Raw genomic sequence first — 19,266 nt, 5'->3', positions numbered from 1 at the left:
CCCATTATATAAACGATACGAGGAAACCGTGTGCGTATGCATTTTTTATGCGTTCCACAGCGGGCACAAAAAAGATGGCGGGGCAAAAAACTTTTGCTCAACAATAGAAAAGCGTAAAATATTTAAGTGGCCATGGAGGGGTGTGTTCCTCCCCTCATTCTGACCTTATTTGCTTATAAGTAATGTGTTAGCTTTCGGGTCTTGGCAAACACAAGAGAATCCATTGCCAATTGGCTGGCAGTATGGATGTGCAGGCCCGTAAAGTATTGGGAATGATGTCAGAGTTAACTGGAAGTTGCCCAGGAACAACATAAGGAATTTCACTATCACTAAGCCTAAGGACTCCCTAACCAGAAGTCTCTTCAACTGAAGTAATTCCAAAACCAAGTTCTTTCTATGACAAATATTTGTACAAGAAAAAACTACTGCTAGAGTCTGTAGGGACATGTCATCTTGGGTCTGGCAATTTGTCATTCGCTGGCTGGCTATAATTTCATATTATTTACCTCCCAATGCCATGCTGCATTACGATCATTTGCCACAACAATTGTTGTGGCACAGCCTTCAGTCTTGGCGCAATTTGATATGCAGCTAAAATGAAAATACACTGCACAAATACGAAAATAAGAATAAGAGAAATAAGCGCACACAATAGACAATTATTTGCCCACAGCCATGAAAGAAGGGAGGAGTATATATATACCTATTCGTATGTATTCCTATTCTGTATGCTGCAGTGCCATTTTATGCTGCATTGTCTTAATGGCATTCAACCAGCGTTCTCGTCCATCCCATGTTGTTCTCGATTGCCAGCCATCATTGAGGGATAAGCCAACTCTCGCTGTGGCAGGTTCTCCGAAGTTCAACTCAGTTTAAGCCATGGTTCTAGCGAAGTTTTCTGCTGATTGCGCAATGTATTACCAGACAAGGAAGGCATGAGCGATCAAATCGTAAATGACAATAGAAATAAATAATCCCAGAAGTGCAGAAGTGTAAGGAAAGAAGTCAGAGTTCTGACAGAAAAAGTTCAATGAATCTTAGAATAAAACCACAATTTGATAGCCCGTTTGGAATATGTCTAGTATATTAAAAGGCTCTTTACCGAACCCATACCAAATATCTGTAATTCTATGTATTATTCTCAAATAAAATGTATATTTCATCTACTTTAAGTTCTTTTAAAATACAAAAATAAATACACATAAATGCATGCGTCACTCTCTGTCTGTCTTTGTGTTTTATGCTCCAATCTTTTCCCCTAAATCGCCGCTAAATAAACGCTTCCGATTGCCCGCTTCCTGCACAGACACCACAGAAAAGAAAAGCCAGGAAGCACAGAGTGTGGACTGCGTTCGATTGCCAAAAGACTGAAATTTGAATAAAAGTTTGTCTGGCCAGAAAGTTCTTTTCGAGAAATATGGTGCATAGAACTAAAGAGACTTCATTGACGTAAGCCGTGATGTAATTTATGGCTTGACCACAAACCCAAACCCGAATTGTCATGTCCATTAATCAAATTAGCTCCCCCAAGCCCCAAATTGAGGCACATTCACATACAAAATCTGCCAGAAACAAGAGACCTGCACAAAAAACTCTTAATTTAAGGCATACTTCTTCCGTCTTACCATTTTCCCGGTTTGTTTACGGTTTTATAGCGCCAACTTCAGGCACAAAGCCTGAGCATAATCTTTATGCGCTGAGAACTGCGAAAAGTTTTCCTTTCAGTTGCTGGGCAAAATCGCATAATGACTTGACTTTGTTTTGCGGAAAAGTAAGAGAATGCGGCGGCAGAGGACTAAACATTCGGCTGGAGGATGAGAGGATGCTTGAGAGTGGATGAAGTTGACGTCATATTTGGGTTTTTCTTTTATGGGCATTCGCTTTGCTTTCCTTTTGCTGACGCAAGTTTTTGTGTCCTTATATAAGTGGAGATTTTCCTGGGGAATGCATTTTGATTGCTGCCCCGAGGAATTGTAAATTGCCAGCAGATTCGGCGGCCAGATAAAGACGCCACCAAAGGAAGGACCACCCCACCCTACAAGAAGAGGAAAGCCACCACAAATAGTGGAAAGCTAAGTCGTTTTTTAGTGGATTAAAAACGAATTTGGAATGCTCTGTTTAAAGGGGGAAATCTTATTTCGGGAGCTCTGAGTTTAAGAGTGTATTAATACTCTTTTGATGAGCTTTCCACTGCAGTGTCTCCCATTGAAGACATCGCTAGATACAGACAGGCAGCGCTACCAATCGATGTGGAAAGAAACTAAATTTGTTGCGAGTAAAACGACTTGGAAATGCCCTCTTTTAAACAGAACTATGAGAGTTTGAAAAGCTCTTAATGAGCAATTAGAACCTTCTTATGACGAAACCAAAGAAAAATCTCAGTGGAGTGGCATAAGTAGTTGACAATGATTGAGTTTCGATAGAACAATGGCCCTAATGATCTCCCAATTCTTATGGCTCCATAATACCAATCTTTTCCTGATCGATTCCCATCTGCTGCTCAACCACATGGCAGGGTATTCGGGGCACCTTAGAACGTCGTAAGCGAAGCGCGTGCCATCGATGGCAATGTCGCCTTGTCGACATCGTCGTTATTCACATGAGTGCACTAAGCACAGCAGTTCACACAGATACTTGCACAGATACTCGCACACACAGATACCGGTACGAGTATACACTGAAAGAATCACTCACCCGCACTCACACAGGGACAAGATGCACTCGTGCGGTAATCGCCTGCACAGGAAAACAAAAACAACAAAAAACGCTTCGAAGCACGCACAAGCGGCGGAAAATAGTTTTCCTTTGGTTTTTTGCATTTGTTAAAGAGCTCAAAGGCGGTGGCATGGCATCGAATTTCATTTTAATTGTTTAACATTGAATAACGCTTAGCCAAGCAGAGCAGAGCAGAGCACAGAAGATGCAAATGCAGATGCAGATACAGATGCAGATGCAGATGCACAGATATCCAGTAACTCGTCATTGAAGCTGGCGTCGGCTGCAGATATTTGAAGTTTGTCCCAGGGACAGACAGGAAAATGCAATTAAGTATGGCTTCCCCCTCCCGCTCGCTTGCGGCCCTGCCATGCACATAATTTCAGATCCACAAATATGGGAGGGGGGGGGGGGGAGGGGAACGGAAGGGCAAGGAATGTGTATACCAAGAACCAGACGCTCTTCTGTCTGGCGGTGGGTGGGAGGTGCGAAAAGTTTGCGCCTGCATAAATTGCTGCAGGAAGTGCTGCAATTTTCCAGCTCAAGTGTGTGTGAAAAGTTGCCCTTTGTTTTGTTTGTGCGGGTGTCTGGGGACAGAAATTTGATAACTTAAATGGATTTTAATGCCCACAAAAAGGTGGACTGAATTGAAATTGAGACAGGAAATGCAGATCAAATGGAAATCCCACAAATGCACTTAAGAAAACTCCTGCAACTTTCCACTTTCATATTCCATGTGCCACAGTCCTGTGTATCCCTGTGGCACGAAAGGTGTGGCAGGAACGTGCCTGGGAGTGCATGAATATATTTTTGAGTTTTCCCAGCTCCTGGGTAGAATACACAGAAATTTTGTCTCTTCCTACTGAGATTTGCCCCTGGCCTGTGCGGCCATATAAATCAAGCACATTGCCACATCGACAGCCATGTCACCGGTAAGCCGTCAAATCAAAGCCAAAGCCAAAGCCAAGAGCCAGAGTCACCGTCACTCCATACGGTCGAAAGGTACTCTTCTAAGGATTAGAATTGAAAAGGACACACAGCCGCAGAGCTGTCGAAGGACCGACCACCCATTGAGGGGTAGGATACACGTGCAATAAAAGCGTCTTAAAAGTTTAATGTCCTCCGATTTGCGGTTGCATACAAATGACTTTTCAGCTGTCGTCCCATACGTCAGTCGTTCCGGTTCCTGTCTGGCTCCCTGTTTTCCTTCCTCCCCTCCCTCAGTGTTTGTGTGGTTTTTCCGACTTTTGGCTTAAAGCAAACATCCGCGAGCATCGCATTTAATGGAAACTTTTCAACGCCATTTTGCTGTTTTTTCCTCTTTATTTTTTTGCTGGCCAGAGCTTAATTGTGTGTTGACATTAAATTTTGTTGCACAACTCGTTGCAAAGCTGTGGCACATTGGCCTAACCAAAGTTTTGTGGCAACAGAAAACCGCTTAAAAGGATGAGCACGCAAATCGTGCTAGAATTCTGCTAAAGTTTGTTTCTACTGCAATCAATTTCAGTTTGTGTGGCGATGAATTTTGAAAGTTAAACAGTTTTGAGAATATTTTGTTGCTTTCTTATTAAAGAAAACTCTGATGAATCCATGATTGGACTGATTTATACACCAGAATCTCGGTATACTTTCTTATAGATACACCAAATCCTCTCTCCCTCTTTTCCATATTCCATTTTAAAGTTCAGGCAACTGCATTTTTCTCATTTCTTCTTGTACAACTTGTACATCTACTTTCTGGGTACAAGTTTATTAAAAACCTCGCAAAGGGTATAAATTAATTCCCAACTAATTAAATGTTGTCAGCAGGTTGTTCTGCTCCCATTTCAGCGGGAAACCTAATCCATATTTATGGCCCGAAGAAGGCAAAATGCCAGAGAGAGCATCGCCCATGCAAATGAGCGGCATTCTTTAATTTAATGAAGGCAACCTCCGACCCGGGACCACCTCATTAAGCGCTGACCTCCAGATGGTCATTTGTATGCTCCTCTGGAGCCCCAGTTGCAAGTCAATCTGCTGGTGTTTTTTTGGGGCCTGTCTCATTTCATTGCAGGCAGGCGGCAGATTGGGAGGAGTCAGGCAATTAAATTTGAGCCAGGAGCTGTGGCATGCCTCTGCCTGGGGCCTGGGGCCAATCCTGAGTGAATTAATTGCAGCTGCAGACAAAATGCAAACAAGCAGCAGCAGAGAGGCCATAGAGCCAGGCCTATCCATCGAGTCTTGGCAGCCGTCTACGAGTGCCCAGCCAGGGCCGGGCCCGAAGGCGCTGGTTAGTTGAGCAATCGAGCTAAACGAAACCACAGTGGCACAAAGGCACGCACCACAGAAAAGAGTGAGTGTGTGTGTGTGTGTGTGTGTGAGTTGGGCAGTGGCAGACATCCAACCTGGTCGCTCGGTCAGCCACACAGCTGGCCACCAGAGCAGGTGTTTTGTATGCATGTGTCTGCCACGGAGGGTTTTCCAGGTGGAAACCATAAAAGAAAGCGCAGGCTGGTGTCTCTGCCAGACAAAATGGTGTCAAATGGCAAAAATGCATCGTAAACTAAATGTAAATGAAAAAACTTTACAAACAACCAAAGCGAGGGCTGCCCCAAAAGTTCCACAAACAATGGAAGTTTGCTGAACAATATTCATTTAAGATAAGGCAAAATTACTATTTGATGGAGGGAGGGGGACAACATTTACACGGGGGAAAGTTCAAATTTATGGTAGAAGTTCGAGTGCAACATCTATCGTGGCTTCAGGTTTAACCCAAGGCAGATCTATAGAGAATCGGGGAGTACCATATATATTGAAACAAACTTTCCGCACACTCTTCAAACAAACCTTTTGGCGTGGAAAATTATCTTTTCCTTGCCCTGAAATGCTTGTTTCCACTTCAAAGAAACCGAACCCCTACACACACACAGACAGGGTCCATGTATTACCGCAAAACAAGGATCTAGGGGGATCTGGGAGGCGATAACTATGCTTCTAAGGTGTCATTTTGCTTGTTTTGGCCCGCATAAAACTTGAAAGGTCCCTTTGGGTAGATTAAACACGCACACGGATACACTTCAAATACTCACAGACACACAAACACACACACATGCTGTCCCAGCTATAAATATGTGGTCAGTATGCGTGTGTTGGTGTTTTGTTGGGGATTATGGTGCAGTGTAAGCTGACGCCGGAAAGTATGCTATGATAAATATGGCATTCTTGTACGATATCCCATAAATAAACAAGAAAAGCATTCTTTAAGTTTGTTGTGGGGGGGAGGTCAAAGGCATCGGTGGTTATTTGTAGGACCAGAACCAACTACAAATTGCTGCATTGATCTAAAGGCTGGCAAATTATACCAATGGTTGACAAAATAATATCCGCCATACGTCAACGCTTTACTTTCCGTTAGTTATTTATACGATAGTTAAATTGGATGGCCATATAAATGGCTATAAAAATTCACTTGCATTCAAAGTGTTTTCCCCTCTTAAACCATAATTAAACTCTTCTGAATTTAAAATTTTAATTAAAATATGCCAACCCTCATCCTCATCTCATGTCGCTCTGCTCTGCCGGGCACTCTCTGCGGGATAGTTGAGATGTCACTGGGCTTATCAGGACTTCAACATCACTGAACAGACACGTAGGCCTACTGCCGACTGCCGCTGCGTCTGTGGCTAAGTGTCTCCCAGCGGTGGGACTGTCTCTCTCTCTCGCTCTCTCGCTCTTGCATAAATGTTGGAAATTTTTAAGCAAAATGTTTTCCCCACACAATTTAAGCGGATCGGTTTGCAGCACATACATTTTTAATAGACTACCAAAAAGTAAAACCATATTTAAATATTTATGCCAGAGTGCAACCGCAATCAATTGATGCCACCACGAAACATAAATCAGGGTGCGAAATATATGTACAAGGTTTTTTCCTCTGGTGCTGCCAGACCCATGATAAATAGTAGTCGCAGCTGCCGAGGAGACACGAGTACATTGGATGGGCAATAAATATAGTACCTAACAATGTGTGGGCGGCAGGTGTGGGAGCCCGACACGGACACGTGGCACTCAAATACCCATGCAATACCTCAGCCAAAGTCCTCCATCGAAACCATTAGCATCATGCTCGATGGCGACGCCCCTGACATCAACTGCCAATTCGTATGACAAACGAACCTCACAGTAGGCCTCACCTCTTCATGGACCTCTCCATAGCGGCACAGTAGCTGGCACTCCTTCAGTCGATTCAGTTAAAGTGAGCCACCGGCACACGACAAACGACTGAATTATGCATGAAGTGCGTGCCGGCGGAATATAGTATTTGGAGTGGTTCTGGCCCACCTTTAAAGGTGCCTTTCCCCCCGCCAAATAATCCTTATTTATTGCCCAAGGAATTGATTTGTAATGGAGTTTTTAATTGCTGCGGTTTCGCTCTGGGGAGTTGAAGTCTTTGTCGATAGCTGGAGTGTCTAGCGTCTAGACGGAAGAAGAGGTTTTACCAGCAATTGGGTTAATTGTTCAAGAGGTCATTGCTTGGGGAAAGGGAGTTTATTGATGGAAAGTTCTTAATAGAGAGAGGGAGAGAGTGTGGTCTGATTTGTTGTGGTCTGATTATGGTTGTTAATTGAGTGAAGATGTGGCTCGTTGAGTGCCGAGGGAATAGGCATTAAATTAAACAAATAGTTCCTTATTTAAAGCGTTTATTAAGTGACTTTTGAAACTGTCTTGAAAGCTGTTTGAATGGGAAATCACTGAAGATAGAAAGGCTCTCATCCTTGCCATTAAATCGTATGATCCTATGCTAGCAATCTCTTAAAAATTTGTATATAAATTAGTATTCAACACCAATGGCAACCTTTTTAGTCACTCATTTTGATGCATTTGTTTTTGTACACTTAAAAGCTTACATGACCTTTGACGATGGCTGCCAATTAGCTTACCTTTTTATCTGTTTTAAAATTAAAATTAAACCCGAGAAGAAAGGAAGCCAAAGAGTAAATGACTAATGTACTTTGTCTTTTGACATTGCGTGTTGGAAGCCAATTATTTTCCGCTCGAAGCACACACACACACACACAGAGAGAGAAAGTGGAACAGGAAACGACGAAGGAGACAACGAAAGTTAAGCTCACGGTAGATATAAATTCCTTAAAAACGAGAAAGGGGAAAGAGCTCCACTCCAAGTGGAGGCATAATTAAATCGACTGCTGTCTTGACTGCTTCGCTAGAATGTCCTGAAAATGTCTGACAGTCGCTTGTCTGGGGGGGCTTTCTGGGGAATTTTCAACCAAATTTACAGCTTACATGCAAGTGTCTCAAAGCCCTTTGGCTAAGGATCGATACGCGGTTGTCGTGGCCATAAAAACAGTAGCACAATACGCCAGTAACTGCTGTTAGTACTGGTGGAAAAATTGGCTATTAATATGGATTTTTCTTTTTGCTGGCAGTTGTCGCAATTATCAAATGGCTGCAGTCGCAATGGAGCGAGGAGTGGGAGGACAGCTGGACTGTTTGCTGCATTGAAATGCGACACAAACCGCAGTTTGGCCGAGCGCCCGAAACCCGTTTGACTAACTGGCCAATTGGTTCGGTTCGCTTCTGGCCAAAAGGGGCTCGGGTCGGGGCTGTCTCTGACCATGGCAAATGAAAATATTTCCCTGTCAGGCATATGTGTCTGTGGCGTGGACTTTGGTTTCCATTGTTCGGCTGCCATGCGTGCGCTGGTACTTGTAATTATTTTTATGAATAGAGAAACCTCCATTAATGGTGGGGTATCCGGTATCTTGTTGAAGAATGTTACAGGGAGAGTCCCGTGTTTACAGGAGCCATTCAAGCTTCTACAATGGTTTTCCCAATAAAACTTGAAAAACAGAATATTTTGAAACATTTGTAAAGCCCCAAAACTATCAATTAAAGTCGGTTTGCTTCACAGGGGAAAATGGGTATGGGTATAATGGGTATCGTATCGTTTATTCATAATACTCCTCTACAGCAATACTCCTCTTAATAGTTAATCATTCGAAATCTTTTGTTTAATTGTTAAAACCGACCATTGTCGCAAGCAAGGACAATCTTGAATCAAAATGTATATAAACCATACCCAATTTAATGCCTGATTTAACATATTATCCATATCTTTTGTTTCCAGCAGCTCCACTCGGAGTATCGGAGCACTTATCGTTGGCATGAATTTACGGGCAACTCGCGGCCAGAGGTTGTGCGACGGGCGCCAGCCCCCAATCAAAATCAAAGTCAATTTGATGGTGCGTAGATTGAAAGACATTTATCTTGGAGGACATGTCACATTATTGATCTGGGATTTCTCCGCACTTGTTTGCAGGTCCGACAAATGAGCCGTCGATGCCACGTCGGAAAAAATGTCCAGAATTAGCATATAAATCGCACGAGTTTATTATAGGTTCGGAATATACAGATGCACGACGAGAAGCCAGTGCACATCGTCTGGCGCGGGTAAGTCTCTCCATTCCTTAATCCATATTTCACCTTGGCATGACCTTTCCCTAGCGGAAAATGCGCCAGGTGCAGGATATACTTACACTCAGAGAGCCAGGGAAAGGATGGGGATTGCCTGGGAAAATCTTTGGGAAGCATGCAAATTTATTGTGTGGGGAATATCGTATAAAATGAGGTTGTCAATATGGAAGCAGAAAAGGAAGAGTCTTGGAATTATGAGGCGTTTCCTCATTGGTTACATATTTCGGGACAAAAGATGGAGGATAATGAATGCATTATATTAAAGGGATGCCAGATTGCTTTCTCACAACTTTTTTAACGCCCTTTACTTTTATCCTCCCATAGTTTTTACAGTATTTCCTTATGTGATCCCAGTTATTTTGTCACGTTTAATTTTCCTAATGCAACCACGTAATTTTCCTTTAAATTCATATCCTTATACGAAGAGCTGGAGCTTAGGATGTCTGCATATAAAAATGCAAAAATTATTGTGCCTTTTGCCGTGTCCGTGGACGAGTTAGAACTGAATTCTAAAAGAGAAGGACCTCCACATGAGCACATAATGGTATTTTCATTTTATGGCCCACACACAAACTTAATGCTCTTTTGACATTTGAAGAGGTCCATGAGGGAAATAAAAAAGTGCATGCAAAAGAGCAATAGAAAGAAGTATATTTAATATACTCTATAATCTGGTTAGTCGTATAATCGTTTGACATTTGATGTGGTGTCACTGCATATAATTAAGAATTAAAAAAATCGCCTGGAAACGTTTGAATTTAATTCAATATAATTAAGGTTTTTTTAAGTTTCATTTTAATTCCCAATTAAAGAGTATTAACTGCTGGTCATAGTTTTTTTTGTGTTTGGAATTCTATATACTAGCATATTTATTTGCATATGAATGGGGCTTGCCTTTACGCCGGGATTGGCATTAGGGTTAATTCGTTTAAGTCGTGGTGTGGTGCTCATAAAAGTGCCACAAAAAGCACACACCGCACACACAGAGCACAAAAAATCTTATATAAGGTGGGGTCCTTTCCTCTGGACTAATTAATAATGAGGCACACAGTGAGCAGCACATGTTGCAAGGACATTTGAGATAGCGGTGCCCTAGCGTAAGGTCTGTGTGCTATCATGCACACCCTGACAATACATAATTAATTGAGTTTCACCTGATGACGCACGTCGACAGGGCGTATGCGTAATATTAATGACCAACTAATTAACTATACATCGTACTACATATATCCTGTGTGTGCTGTATATTTATTTGCAGTCGGAGGGACGGGGCGGGACACCTTCGCGTCGCAGCAAATCGGAGGGACCACCCGTTGTGCCTAATGGACGTGCCTATCCCGCTGCAACGGAGATCGATGGAGCCACAAGAAAACAGGTACACAATTGTTGAATGGATTGGGCTCCCATCCATTATCCCAAATATCTGTCTGTAACACTTGGGTATTATGTATTTTAATATATGTACGAGTCTGTATGTGCTTTTGGGTTGAGTTTTGAATGAAATGCATGTCGGAATCAGTTTGCAGACATCATTTGTGAATCTCATTTGGAGTGGACTCCCATCGGAAATGTCTGCAGAAGCCAACGCCCATCATTTGGTGTGCCTCTTCTTTCGTGGCGCCACATAAAGAACCCTGGGAAAAGCGAGAAAAAACTGTCTTTTATTTCCGATCAGAGATAGGACGCGCTTCGGACCATTGAACCGGGACTTGCGACTGGGACTGGCGCAACAATTTCTATTAGTCCTGTCGCTTGTCCTGTCTATCAGTCTGAATGTCCGTTTTGCCTTCGCCATTCCTGTCTATAACTTTTCTGGGCCCTTTTATTGGCCATTTTCCATGTTCTGAACACGTTGTGGAACATTCCGTAACTCGTCTCGCCTTTTGCGGCAATGGGTAACATTTTTATGTACATGCTTTCATGCAGTGTGTGGATGTGCCATTGAGTTGTCAGACAGACAGACAGACAGACAGACAGACAGATAGTCAGCCTTGTACTCGACCTGAATGTACAATTTTAATCTGCAGAACTCTTCAACATTTGCATAAGTTGTTTGCATCGATTTCTTTGTTGCAACCATTCAGGCACTTCCGGCGTATTCTTGATATACTTTCAATACTTGTATCGTTATGGAGGAGTTCTGTCTGTGATTTGTGTAGTGCATGTAGATCTTGTATCTAGTATAAGTGTGCTACTATATTCAGATTTAATCAATAATTCTAAACCGAATACTAAACCATCAATTAGTGATAGATATTCAAAATTTACAATTTATACTTGTATTGTGTGTATTTCTTCTCTTTCTCTTTCTCGTTCTCCCCGCTTCTCCGTTTCTCCATTCCATGCCTGAAAACTCGGTCTCGTCTCCATCTTTTCTTTGTTACATGTGTGGTCTGATCATCGTCACTATAATAATGATAATATTTACGTAAAATATAATATTGTATTTATATAACTTGTGCTCACAATCAATACGACAATGCAATGCTCTTTCTTTTCTCTTTCTCTTCTCTCCTCTCCTCCCCTCTTAATTTTGTCACCCCTTTTGCGTTATGTGATTTCTGCTCTTCTATTTCACAGGCGGGTGAGTCAAATGGCCTATTTCGAAAGACCATCTCAAAACTGAGCACAGAGTACCGCCTGCAATTCGTTTGGCCGAATGTTCGGCGGATTAAGGGCGGCGGCGAGGCGACGTCTAAGGCCGCGGCCGGCGATTACCCTCGAAAGAGTATCTCATTGGGCGCCCTGCGATCCAGTCAGAGCCACAGTCACACTCAGAGCCAGAATCAGAGTCTAAACCAGACCCAGACCCACGGCCACAGTCACACCCATCAGTCGGTGATGGGTGCAGGTCTGCCAACGGTGCATAAAAAACGTACAACAAATCAGAAAGAAGGTGCGACAACAAATTGTCGTCGCTAAGCATTTATTTAAAATACTAAAAACCAAAAAAAAAAAAAAACCAAAAAAAACTGATAAAGAATACATTTCCTATTAGCGTATAGTTTCTTTCAAATAATACTCTATATGTAATACTAAAAACAATCCAAAAACAAGAATGAGCGTACTACTAAAATGAATTTCCATTTGATTTATAATCATTTTCTTTACGTAACCAACTAATTCACGAAACAAAAACTAACTTTCGTTACTAACCTTTTTGTGTGTGGAAAGAGTAAATTTGTTTATTTTTCAAGATGATTTTTAAATGAAAAATTTGTGCAGTGGCAGCAGCATTGATCAAAAAACAAAAACCTAAAAAAAAAAACAAACGTAATAGAAATCTTTGTTGAATAGTGTTGGTAAATGTAGCTAAAACTTTTCTCTAACTCTCAGCACTGCCACAAAAAAAACCCTTTATACAATTTATTGAAAAAAAAAATGCGAATCAAATCAAGTTTTTTATGTACACGTCGTCGTAAATTTATGCTTTATCATATACATATATAGCTCTTTATATATGTATACAGTGCTCTCAGCCTTAAGATAGATACTCGTAATATTCCTAGTATAACTTATTGATATTATTTTTCGTATGATTTCTGTATATACAAGCCAATATTTCGTTGATCGCTTTTATGGACTAATGATTACTTTTTCGTTTCAAGCAGTTAGCAAAATACTTTTACTGTCTTTCAAATCTATTTCATATAGAACGAAATTATGCTAAATTCCTTTACAAAAGAACAAAAAAAAAGAAAAGAAGAAAACAAAAGTTAAAAACACATTCAAGAATATCTTTTTAGCCAAAAGCTGACGTAAGTGTTGAACGAAATTTCATTTATATTAGTGCTAACGAAACCATAAAAAAAACACACACATAAATTTGTATTCATGCTAAGCGATAAATTGCCTTGAATGAGTCCACAAATGAACTCGAATACGAATGCGAGTACGTGCTTCAACTAGAAGGAATTATGGATTGTGAGTGGATGGATATCAATGCAATTTAATCGTGATGAATGGATCGATTGATGAACTAGCAAAAGTGTAGTCGGAGCATGTTGCGGCCGCAGAGGTTGTGTGATACATACCCTTTATAAGTATTTTCAGTTCAGTTTCGAGGAATAGGAGTTGTTGGCCTTAGTTTCATTGCATGTGTGAAACGGAATTTTTAGAGACTCATAGCATACCACATACCACAAGAACAAACTATCCATCAGTCAGTCATGACATACTCGTACTATATATCATATATTCATTTAGTCAGGGATATTGGCAGGGGGCTTTAACATGAACGTTCTCCAAAAACTGAAACCGAAACAAAACCGAACAAAATTTACAGTGCAAGCGCATAGGTAAGACAAACGGAAACGGAAATAGAAATACCACCTTATCCCTCCTCTACTCTACATATATATCTGCTAAATTGTTAAGTGCATCTGCATCGCAGTGAAAACAAAAATTAGTGGCTTCAAAATGCAAAAACTGCTTTGGTCTTGCGACGCCTTGAGCTTACAGCGAAACGAGCTTCAAATAGTGTACAAAACCCATTGGCTGTAGTGCTTACAGATACTAAAAAAATATTACTAATAAGGTGCATTCAACTCGAATTTATACATTAAATATACAAACAAATTGGTTTGAATTTCGTTCTATATTCTAAAAACAAAAAAAGCAAACCCAAAATTGAAGGAAAACCCATGCCAAACACGCTTCAACCAAGTCATTTTCGACATATAATTTACTTTTTTGTTTCAATGCCAACACCCACACACACACAAAACACACACAAATTTGATTCTGATTTAAAGTTTTTACTTTTTGCATTTGCCAAAGAAACACCCGAAAAGTAAAAGCCACCCACCACTGAAACCACTGAACCACTAAACCACTAACCCACCCACCAAGGCGCTGCTTCCGGCTCATTTATTTGCTGTACAATTAATAAGAGATCACCTTAATACTTTGTTCCCTTGAGTTCCAACAACTTAGACACTTTGCAAAAAAAAAAGAAAAAGAAAAACTAATGTTTACTGAAGCTCCTTTATTTCCACCTTTAGTTCTCCTATTAATATACTATATATATATTTTCGATTATCTTAATGTACATGCAGGATGAATCTGTATAAAGCTTTCGATCGTGTATGGATAGCAGCATTAAATTTCATATCTGTGTGCTTTCAGCTACTCTACATGAGTTGGAGCCGTTGGTTAGCGATACGGATGATAGAAAAACGCACGAGAAGTATGTACACGTTTGCTTAACTTCACTTCACTTTAGATAAACCCAATCGACCGTCAGAGCTTCTGCCATTCTCATTCGATGATGTCCTCTTCATGTAGACCCGATTACCCGAAATCAGCAGCATCACATCTCAATCTCCCACTCATCCACATGCATGTTGCAAAGTGTTGCATGTCAGCAGCCACCGCCATCGAGATGCACAGTCGTCCCCCTTTTCTTAAAGATTGTCTTGTGTTTCCCTTAAGCTAATGATCCCTGGGCTGTGTTTTTGCAGACAAGTGACCATCGTGGAGCACAAGGCGCGTCCATTCTCGCAGGCATACGATAACGAGCGTATAAATCACTTTATCACGAAAAAGGAGAACTTTGGCTTCACCGATGCCGCTTTCAAGGATGTGGTGGACAATAAGCATGGACATGGGGCCGATTCCGGCCAAGTGGTGGTCATGAATGGCACCGATCCGCCGCACTCTAAACCGAATTTGGATTTGTGGTTCAAGGACATGGTTGAACTACGCAAAAAGGCAGGGGAATATAAGGTATGACAATGACCTCTCATGTATGTATTTTACTTAAATCAAACTTGATTTTCCTTTGGTAGAGCCGTGGCTGGGGCAGGGAGATTGATCCGGAATTGTACAAGAAGCAGAAGGATCTGTGGGATCAGGTTTCAAGGCGCAGCTCACTTTCAGCATTATCTTTGGCTTCGACTGTGCATAGGTAATACCTGATAATAGAACCTTATATATACCCCACATAATATCCGTTTCAAATCCTCGATCAAAGACCCATTACAAAGGAGGAGAAGGATCAGGAAAATAATAAGAAATCAGCGCCATTGCCGAAGACTCCACTCAAACCCCGAGTTCCTGGTCAAGCCTATTTGGTTGATAATAAAGATGAGATTTCAGCACTGCCAGCACGTTTTAGCAATATACGCCACCATTTAGAACGCACCACGGGTCCGGGTTGGTCCAGCCCCTAGCTTTTGCTCTTCCAACCACTAATGGTAGCACCTTTTCAGATGTGGAAGAGGGAGCCCTGCTGCCTTCGCCCACCCGCGAGAAACTGATGCCAGCCATAACCAAGAGGGAGTCGGAATCGCAGAGGGGTAGCCCCAAGAAGACAGCCCTTTCCAGGCATGGATCGCCCCAGAAAGGCAGCCCCCAAAAGGGCAGTCCCAAGAAGGTTCTCAAATGTGAGTAGCCATCCTTTTTTTGCCTCTTCTATTTATTCTCTCGACTTCAGAAGAAGACAAATATACACATCCTATACCGAAAAGTTAATCATAGCCAAAATAGAAATATCTACTTTCTAAGCAAAAAAATGACACAAGTACACAAAAAATGCACAATCCCATAAGTGCAACACCGAAGCTGTCACAGAACAAACAATTGTACACACGCTCCAAACAATAAGTATACGCCCTGTTATCCTATGATTTCCGTTTTTGCCATAGTTTGCTCAAATGCTTCCATCATTTGATTTGCATATATATTTTCCATCCCACTCCTTGCTAAGGATTCGAATTCGTTTCTCATCCTTTTCGAGTGTGCACCGAAGACTTCTTGTTGGGCTATGAGATTTTCTGCACCAGACTTTTATGTAGTTTCCTTGTTTAAAGTATTTATATTTCTATTTACTTTGAAAAACGAGTTTTTAATCATGTAATACATTCGAGAAACATGTCTGTAGAGAACATTTTGCAGATACTTACATTCATGGGTTGTAAGTAATGGAGCTTCTGTCCTTTTTTTTTGTATTTTTAAGTTAAGGCTACTTCCATTGATGTGTGGCCATCATGTTCATATCGCTATATCGGTGTATATATTGCTTCATTGTTTTTTGATTAGCAGATGCCTGATGATAGGTTGACAATTGGTTGTAAATACAATATGTGATTAAAGTGATATTTGAAGTGTGCTGTAAAGTGACTGAGAGCATTACACGATTACACAGAGACTGTAAACGGGAATTGATTGGTATATATGTACATAGATATTTAGAAGAGTCAAGAAATTATATTTCAAATGGAAACTGCTTAAGCTGTTGATTAAATAGCTTATATTGTGAGTAGGAGTGGCTTTGAATAGAACCTAATCTTGGGGGATTCCAGTCGTGGCTGTATATTTGCTAAAGTTAATCCATAATTTTAATAAGAATTCAGGCTACGATTGCGGTATGCAACAGGATATACAGGTCGTCAGAAATCGTTTTAAATATTTGTTAGGCGCTAGACATCTGACTATTTTACCAGCCGAGCGATCTACTACACTCAAAGCTCACTTTACGACCATAAATCTGCCAGAATTGAGGGTTTAAATGAGTATTTATTTGTAGTACCTTGTAAAAAAAGAACACATTCTCCTATACAATAATTCACACCCCCACAAAAACTTCACCAGTAGAGAGAACTAAAATCATAAAGTATCATAAGAACATCTCTGCCAAAATGCGAATTTTTGAAATTAAAACATACCAAACCGTACTTTTATCATCAATCAAACCGCCACCACCACCAACCATACAACAAAAATCGTTCAAAAAATATAAAAACCAAACGAAATTAAATGCAAAACAAAACAAAACAAAACAAAAAAACAACCAAAAATCGAAAACGAAACCATCCTCATTTGTTCGGTGTGTCCATGTTGGGGATGTGTCTGCAGCACGCTCCCAATCGGTGGGTCCGGGCGTTGCTGAGAATGAATCCCCGAAGCGACAGATACGGTCGGCCTCACAGGCCCCTCCGGCGAGCCGCAAAAAGACACCGACTTCAGCCACGACAGCGGCCGGAAGCGAGCGTAAGACACGCCCATGTAAGTAGTCCAAAAATAGAGCAGCACTACCGAAACATTCCCACATTCCCACATTTCCCCAGCGACGTAACGAGGCCTTCATTGCCTTTATTTTTAGTTTGGAACTTACTTTAGACCTAGTTTGCATAATGTCATGTGTTGATTCTGTATTTGTTTCGTTGGTTTTTGCATTCATTTAATTTTGATTTGCAAGATCTACTCTCAGTTTTAGTTAGTTTTTTGGAACACACCTCTCCTCTACTCAATCAATCGACAATCTAGATAAGTGTCTAACGAAACTAATAACTAACATAATTACAGAATCATTATCCAGTACTTTGTTTGAACATTTCTGTTAGTTTAGTCTCTGGTCATGCAGTTTTTCATTGTTTCATATTCGTTTAGTTCCCCCTCCTTGAGTTCTGTTTCGTCGTTCTCTTTGTAATGAAGCGTTTGATTGCTCTTTCGAGTAACATAATACTAACAATCTATAGTTTTAGCATGTTGAAGTGAAAAAAACTACTAACAAAACTAACTAACAAAACTAAAACAATAAAACAATTAAACTTAATTGTAAGTAATTTAAAGTAAAACTAACAAATCCAGTTGAGTGTTGTTGCGTCTGTTTTTTCGTTTGTATTCCGTTTTTGCCCAAAAAAAAAAAACTAACCCTAAGTGTGTGACGTTGTTGGCTTTTAAAGCAGCCCTAGATATTGTGTAATATTTGTTAATAATATGTACGTAAATAGGGGAAAAGTATTAACTAATGAGATATTCTCAGCCAACAATGAATCCCCAGCGTTCCAATAGATGTTCCCGTTTAAGTACTACTAACAACTAGAAATTGTTAACCAAAAACTAAGTTCAAACGTGTACTCACTAACAGAATTTCATTTGTGTTCATTTCATTTTTTTTTTAATTTGATATTATGATTTTATGGACATTTTTTTAGTCTTTGCTTTGATTGCATTTTTGATTCGTCATAAACCAAAAAGAAAACTTTTCTAATAAAAAAATACTTTTAACCATATACTTTTTTCATGTGCGTTTTGTTTTCGGTTTAAAAATCATAAAAATAAAAAAAAATATGCAAAACGACGAAAAATATCCAAAACAAAAAACCGAAAACTTGCTTACGTTTTTATAGCCACCCTATCCACAACATTCCAATCCCGCATTAAAAGTAGTTCCCTGCCACCGCCTAATGGTAGAGTAGCCTCTGCGCCGCCAGCAACTGCAACAGCAATCCGAGCAGCATCTGCAACAAAATCAACTTTAAATGCTAATCAGCCTCATGCCAATCAATCGCAAACATCACAAGCCAAGACAACCCATGGACCCGGCAGATCCAACAAAATTCTGAAATCATCTGCGGCATCTGCAACATCGGGACAACAGCAGCAGCAACAGCAACAACAGCAAATGCGTAAGACAGACAAAGATAGATCGAATATTAGTTGCATTGGTTTTGGTAGTACTGTTGGTGCTGGTAGCGGTAGTCAGACGAATAGTGTCAAAAATCAGCAGAACAAACAAAAGCAACAGCAACTACAACAGCAACAACAACAGCAGCAGCAGCAGCAACAAAAGACTGCTGCCCCATCAGACAAAACACAAGCAGCAACATCAACAGCAGCCTCGGGCACGGCCACAGTCAGAGAAGGCACATCTCAACCTGTTGTTCAGTCAACAGCTCAATCAGCAACATCCTCGTCTCAAAATCCCATCCGGCCTGCAACCATCAACATCAAACGGCTCACGGTACCAGGTCAGGATAGAAAATTGGCTGAAAGTGAGTAAAGTTTCACCGAAAACTTGAATCTTGAAATCTCTTCAAATAAAAATCCCAAAAAATAAACAAAAAATACATAAATTATATACGGAAAATGCTGTAAAATGACATCTGATGCGCGAAATGTTTGTGTTGCAACTTTTGTAAAACTAAAAAAAAAACAAAAAAATGAAAAAACTATCTCAAAAAAGCTATTAATAATTGAGCATTTTACACCTTGGCCAAAACTGTTTGTACACCATTTTATCATTTACCGAATTGGCATCAGAATGGGCTCCACTATTAGATACAGCCCTCC

The 19,266-nt window shown here is 40.7% G+C and overlaps 1 protein-coding gene across 12 annotated transcripts in view; it reads left to right on the top strand.

Annotated features, from left to right (window-relative positions):
• The window catches only part of LOC6897882 (altered inheritance of mitochondria protein 21), a 30,288-nt gene that overhangs the window by 6,315 nt on the left and 4,707 nt on the right, over nucleotides 1-19,266 (top strand). For 3 of the 12 annotated variants that reach the window (XM_033376503.1, XM_015182731.2, XM_015182729.2), the window contains exons 3-13: nucleotides 8,843-8,957; nucleotides 9,035-9,165; nucleotides 10,448-10,564; nucleotides 11,770-12,085; nucleotides 14,317-14,377; nucleotides 14,652-14,916; nucleotides 14,979-15,097; nucleotides 15,164-15,345; nucleotides 15,402-15,575; nucleotides 17,047-17,196; nucleotides 18,324-18,968. In XM_033376503.1, coding sequence (XP_033232394.1) covers nucleotides 8,843-8,957; nucleotides 9,035-9,165; nucleotides 10,448-10,564; nucleotides 11,770-12,085; nucleotides 14,317-14,377; nucleotides 14,652-14,916; nucleotides 14,979-15,097; nucleotides 15,164-15,345; nucleotides 15,402-15,575; nucleotides 17,047-17,196; nucleotides 18,324-18,968 — 2,275 coding nt within the window. The remainder of the gene's footprint in view (nucleotides 1-8,842; nucleotides 8,958-9,034; nucleotides 9,166-10,447; nucleotides 10,565-11,769; nucleotides 12,086-14,316; nucleotides 14,378-14,651; nucleotides 14,917-14,978; nucleotides 15,098-15,163; nucleotides 15,346-15,401; nucleotides 15,576-17,046; nucleotides 17,197-18,323; nucleotides 18,969-19,266) is intronic. The other 9 variants (XM_003736836.3, XM_015182734.2, XM_003736835.3 and 6 more) reach the window with 8 other exon arrangements.

This window comes from Drosophila pseudoobscura, chromosome 2, assembly GCF_009870125.1.
Source record: "Drosophila pseudoobscura strain MV-25-SWS-2005 chromosome 2, UCI_Dpse_MV25, whole genome shotgun sequence".
Taxonomy (NCBI): Eukaryota; Metazoa; Arthropoda; class Insecta; order Diptera; family Drosophilidae; genus Drosophila; species Drosophila pseudoobscura.
This window is presented reverse-complemented; position numbering and strand designations above follow the sequence as displayed.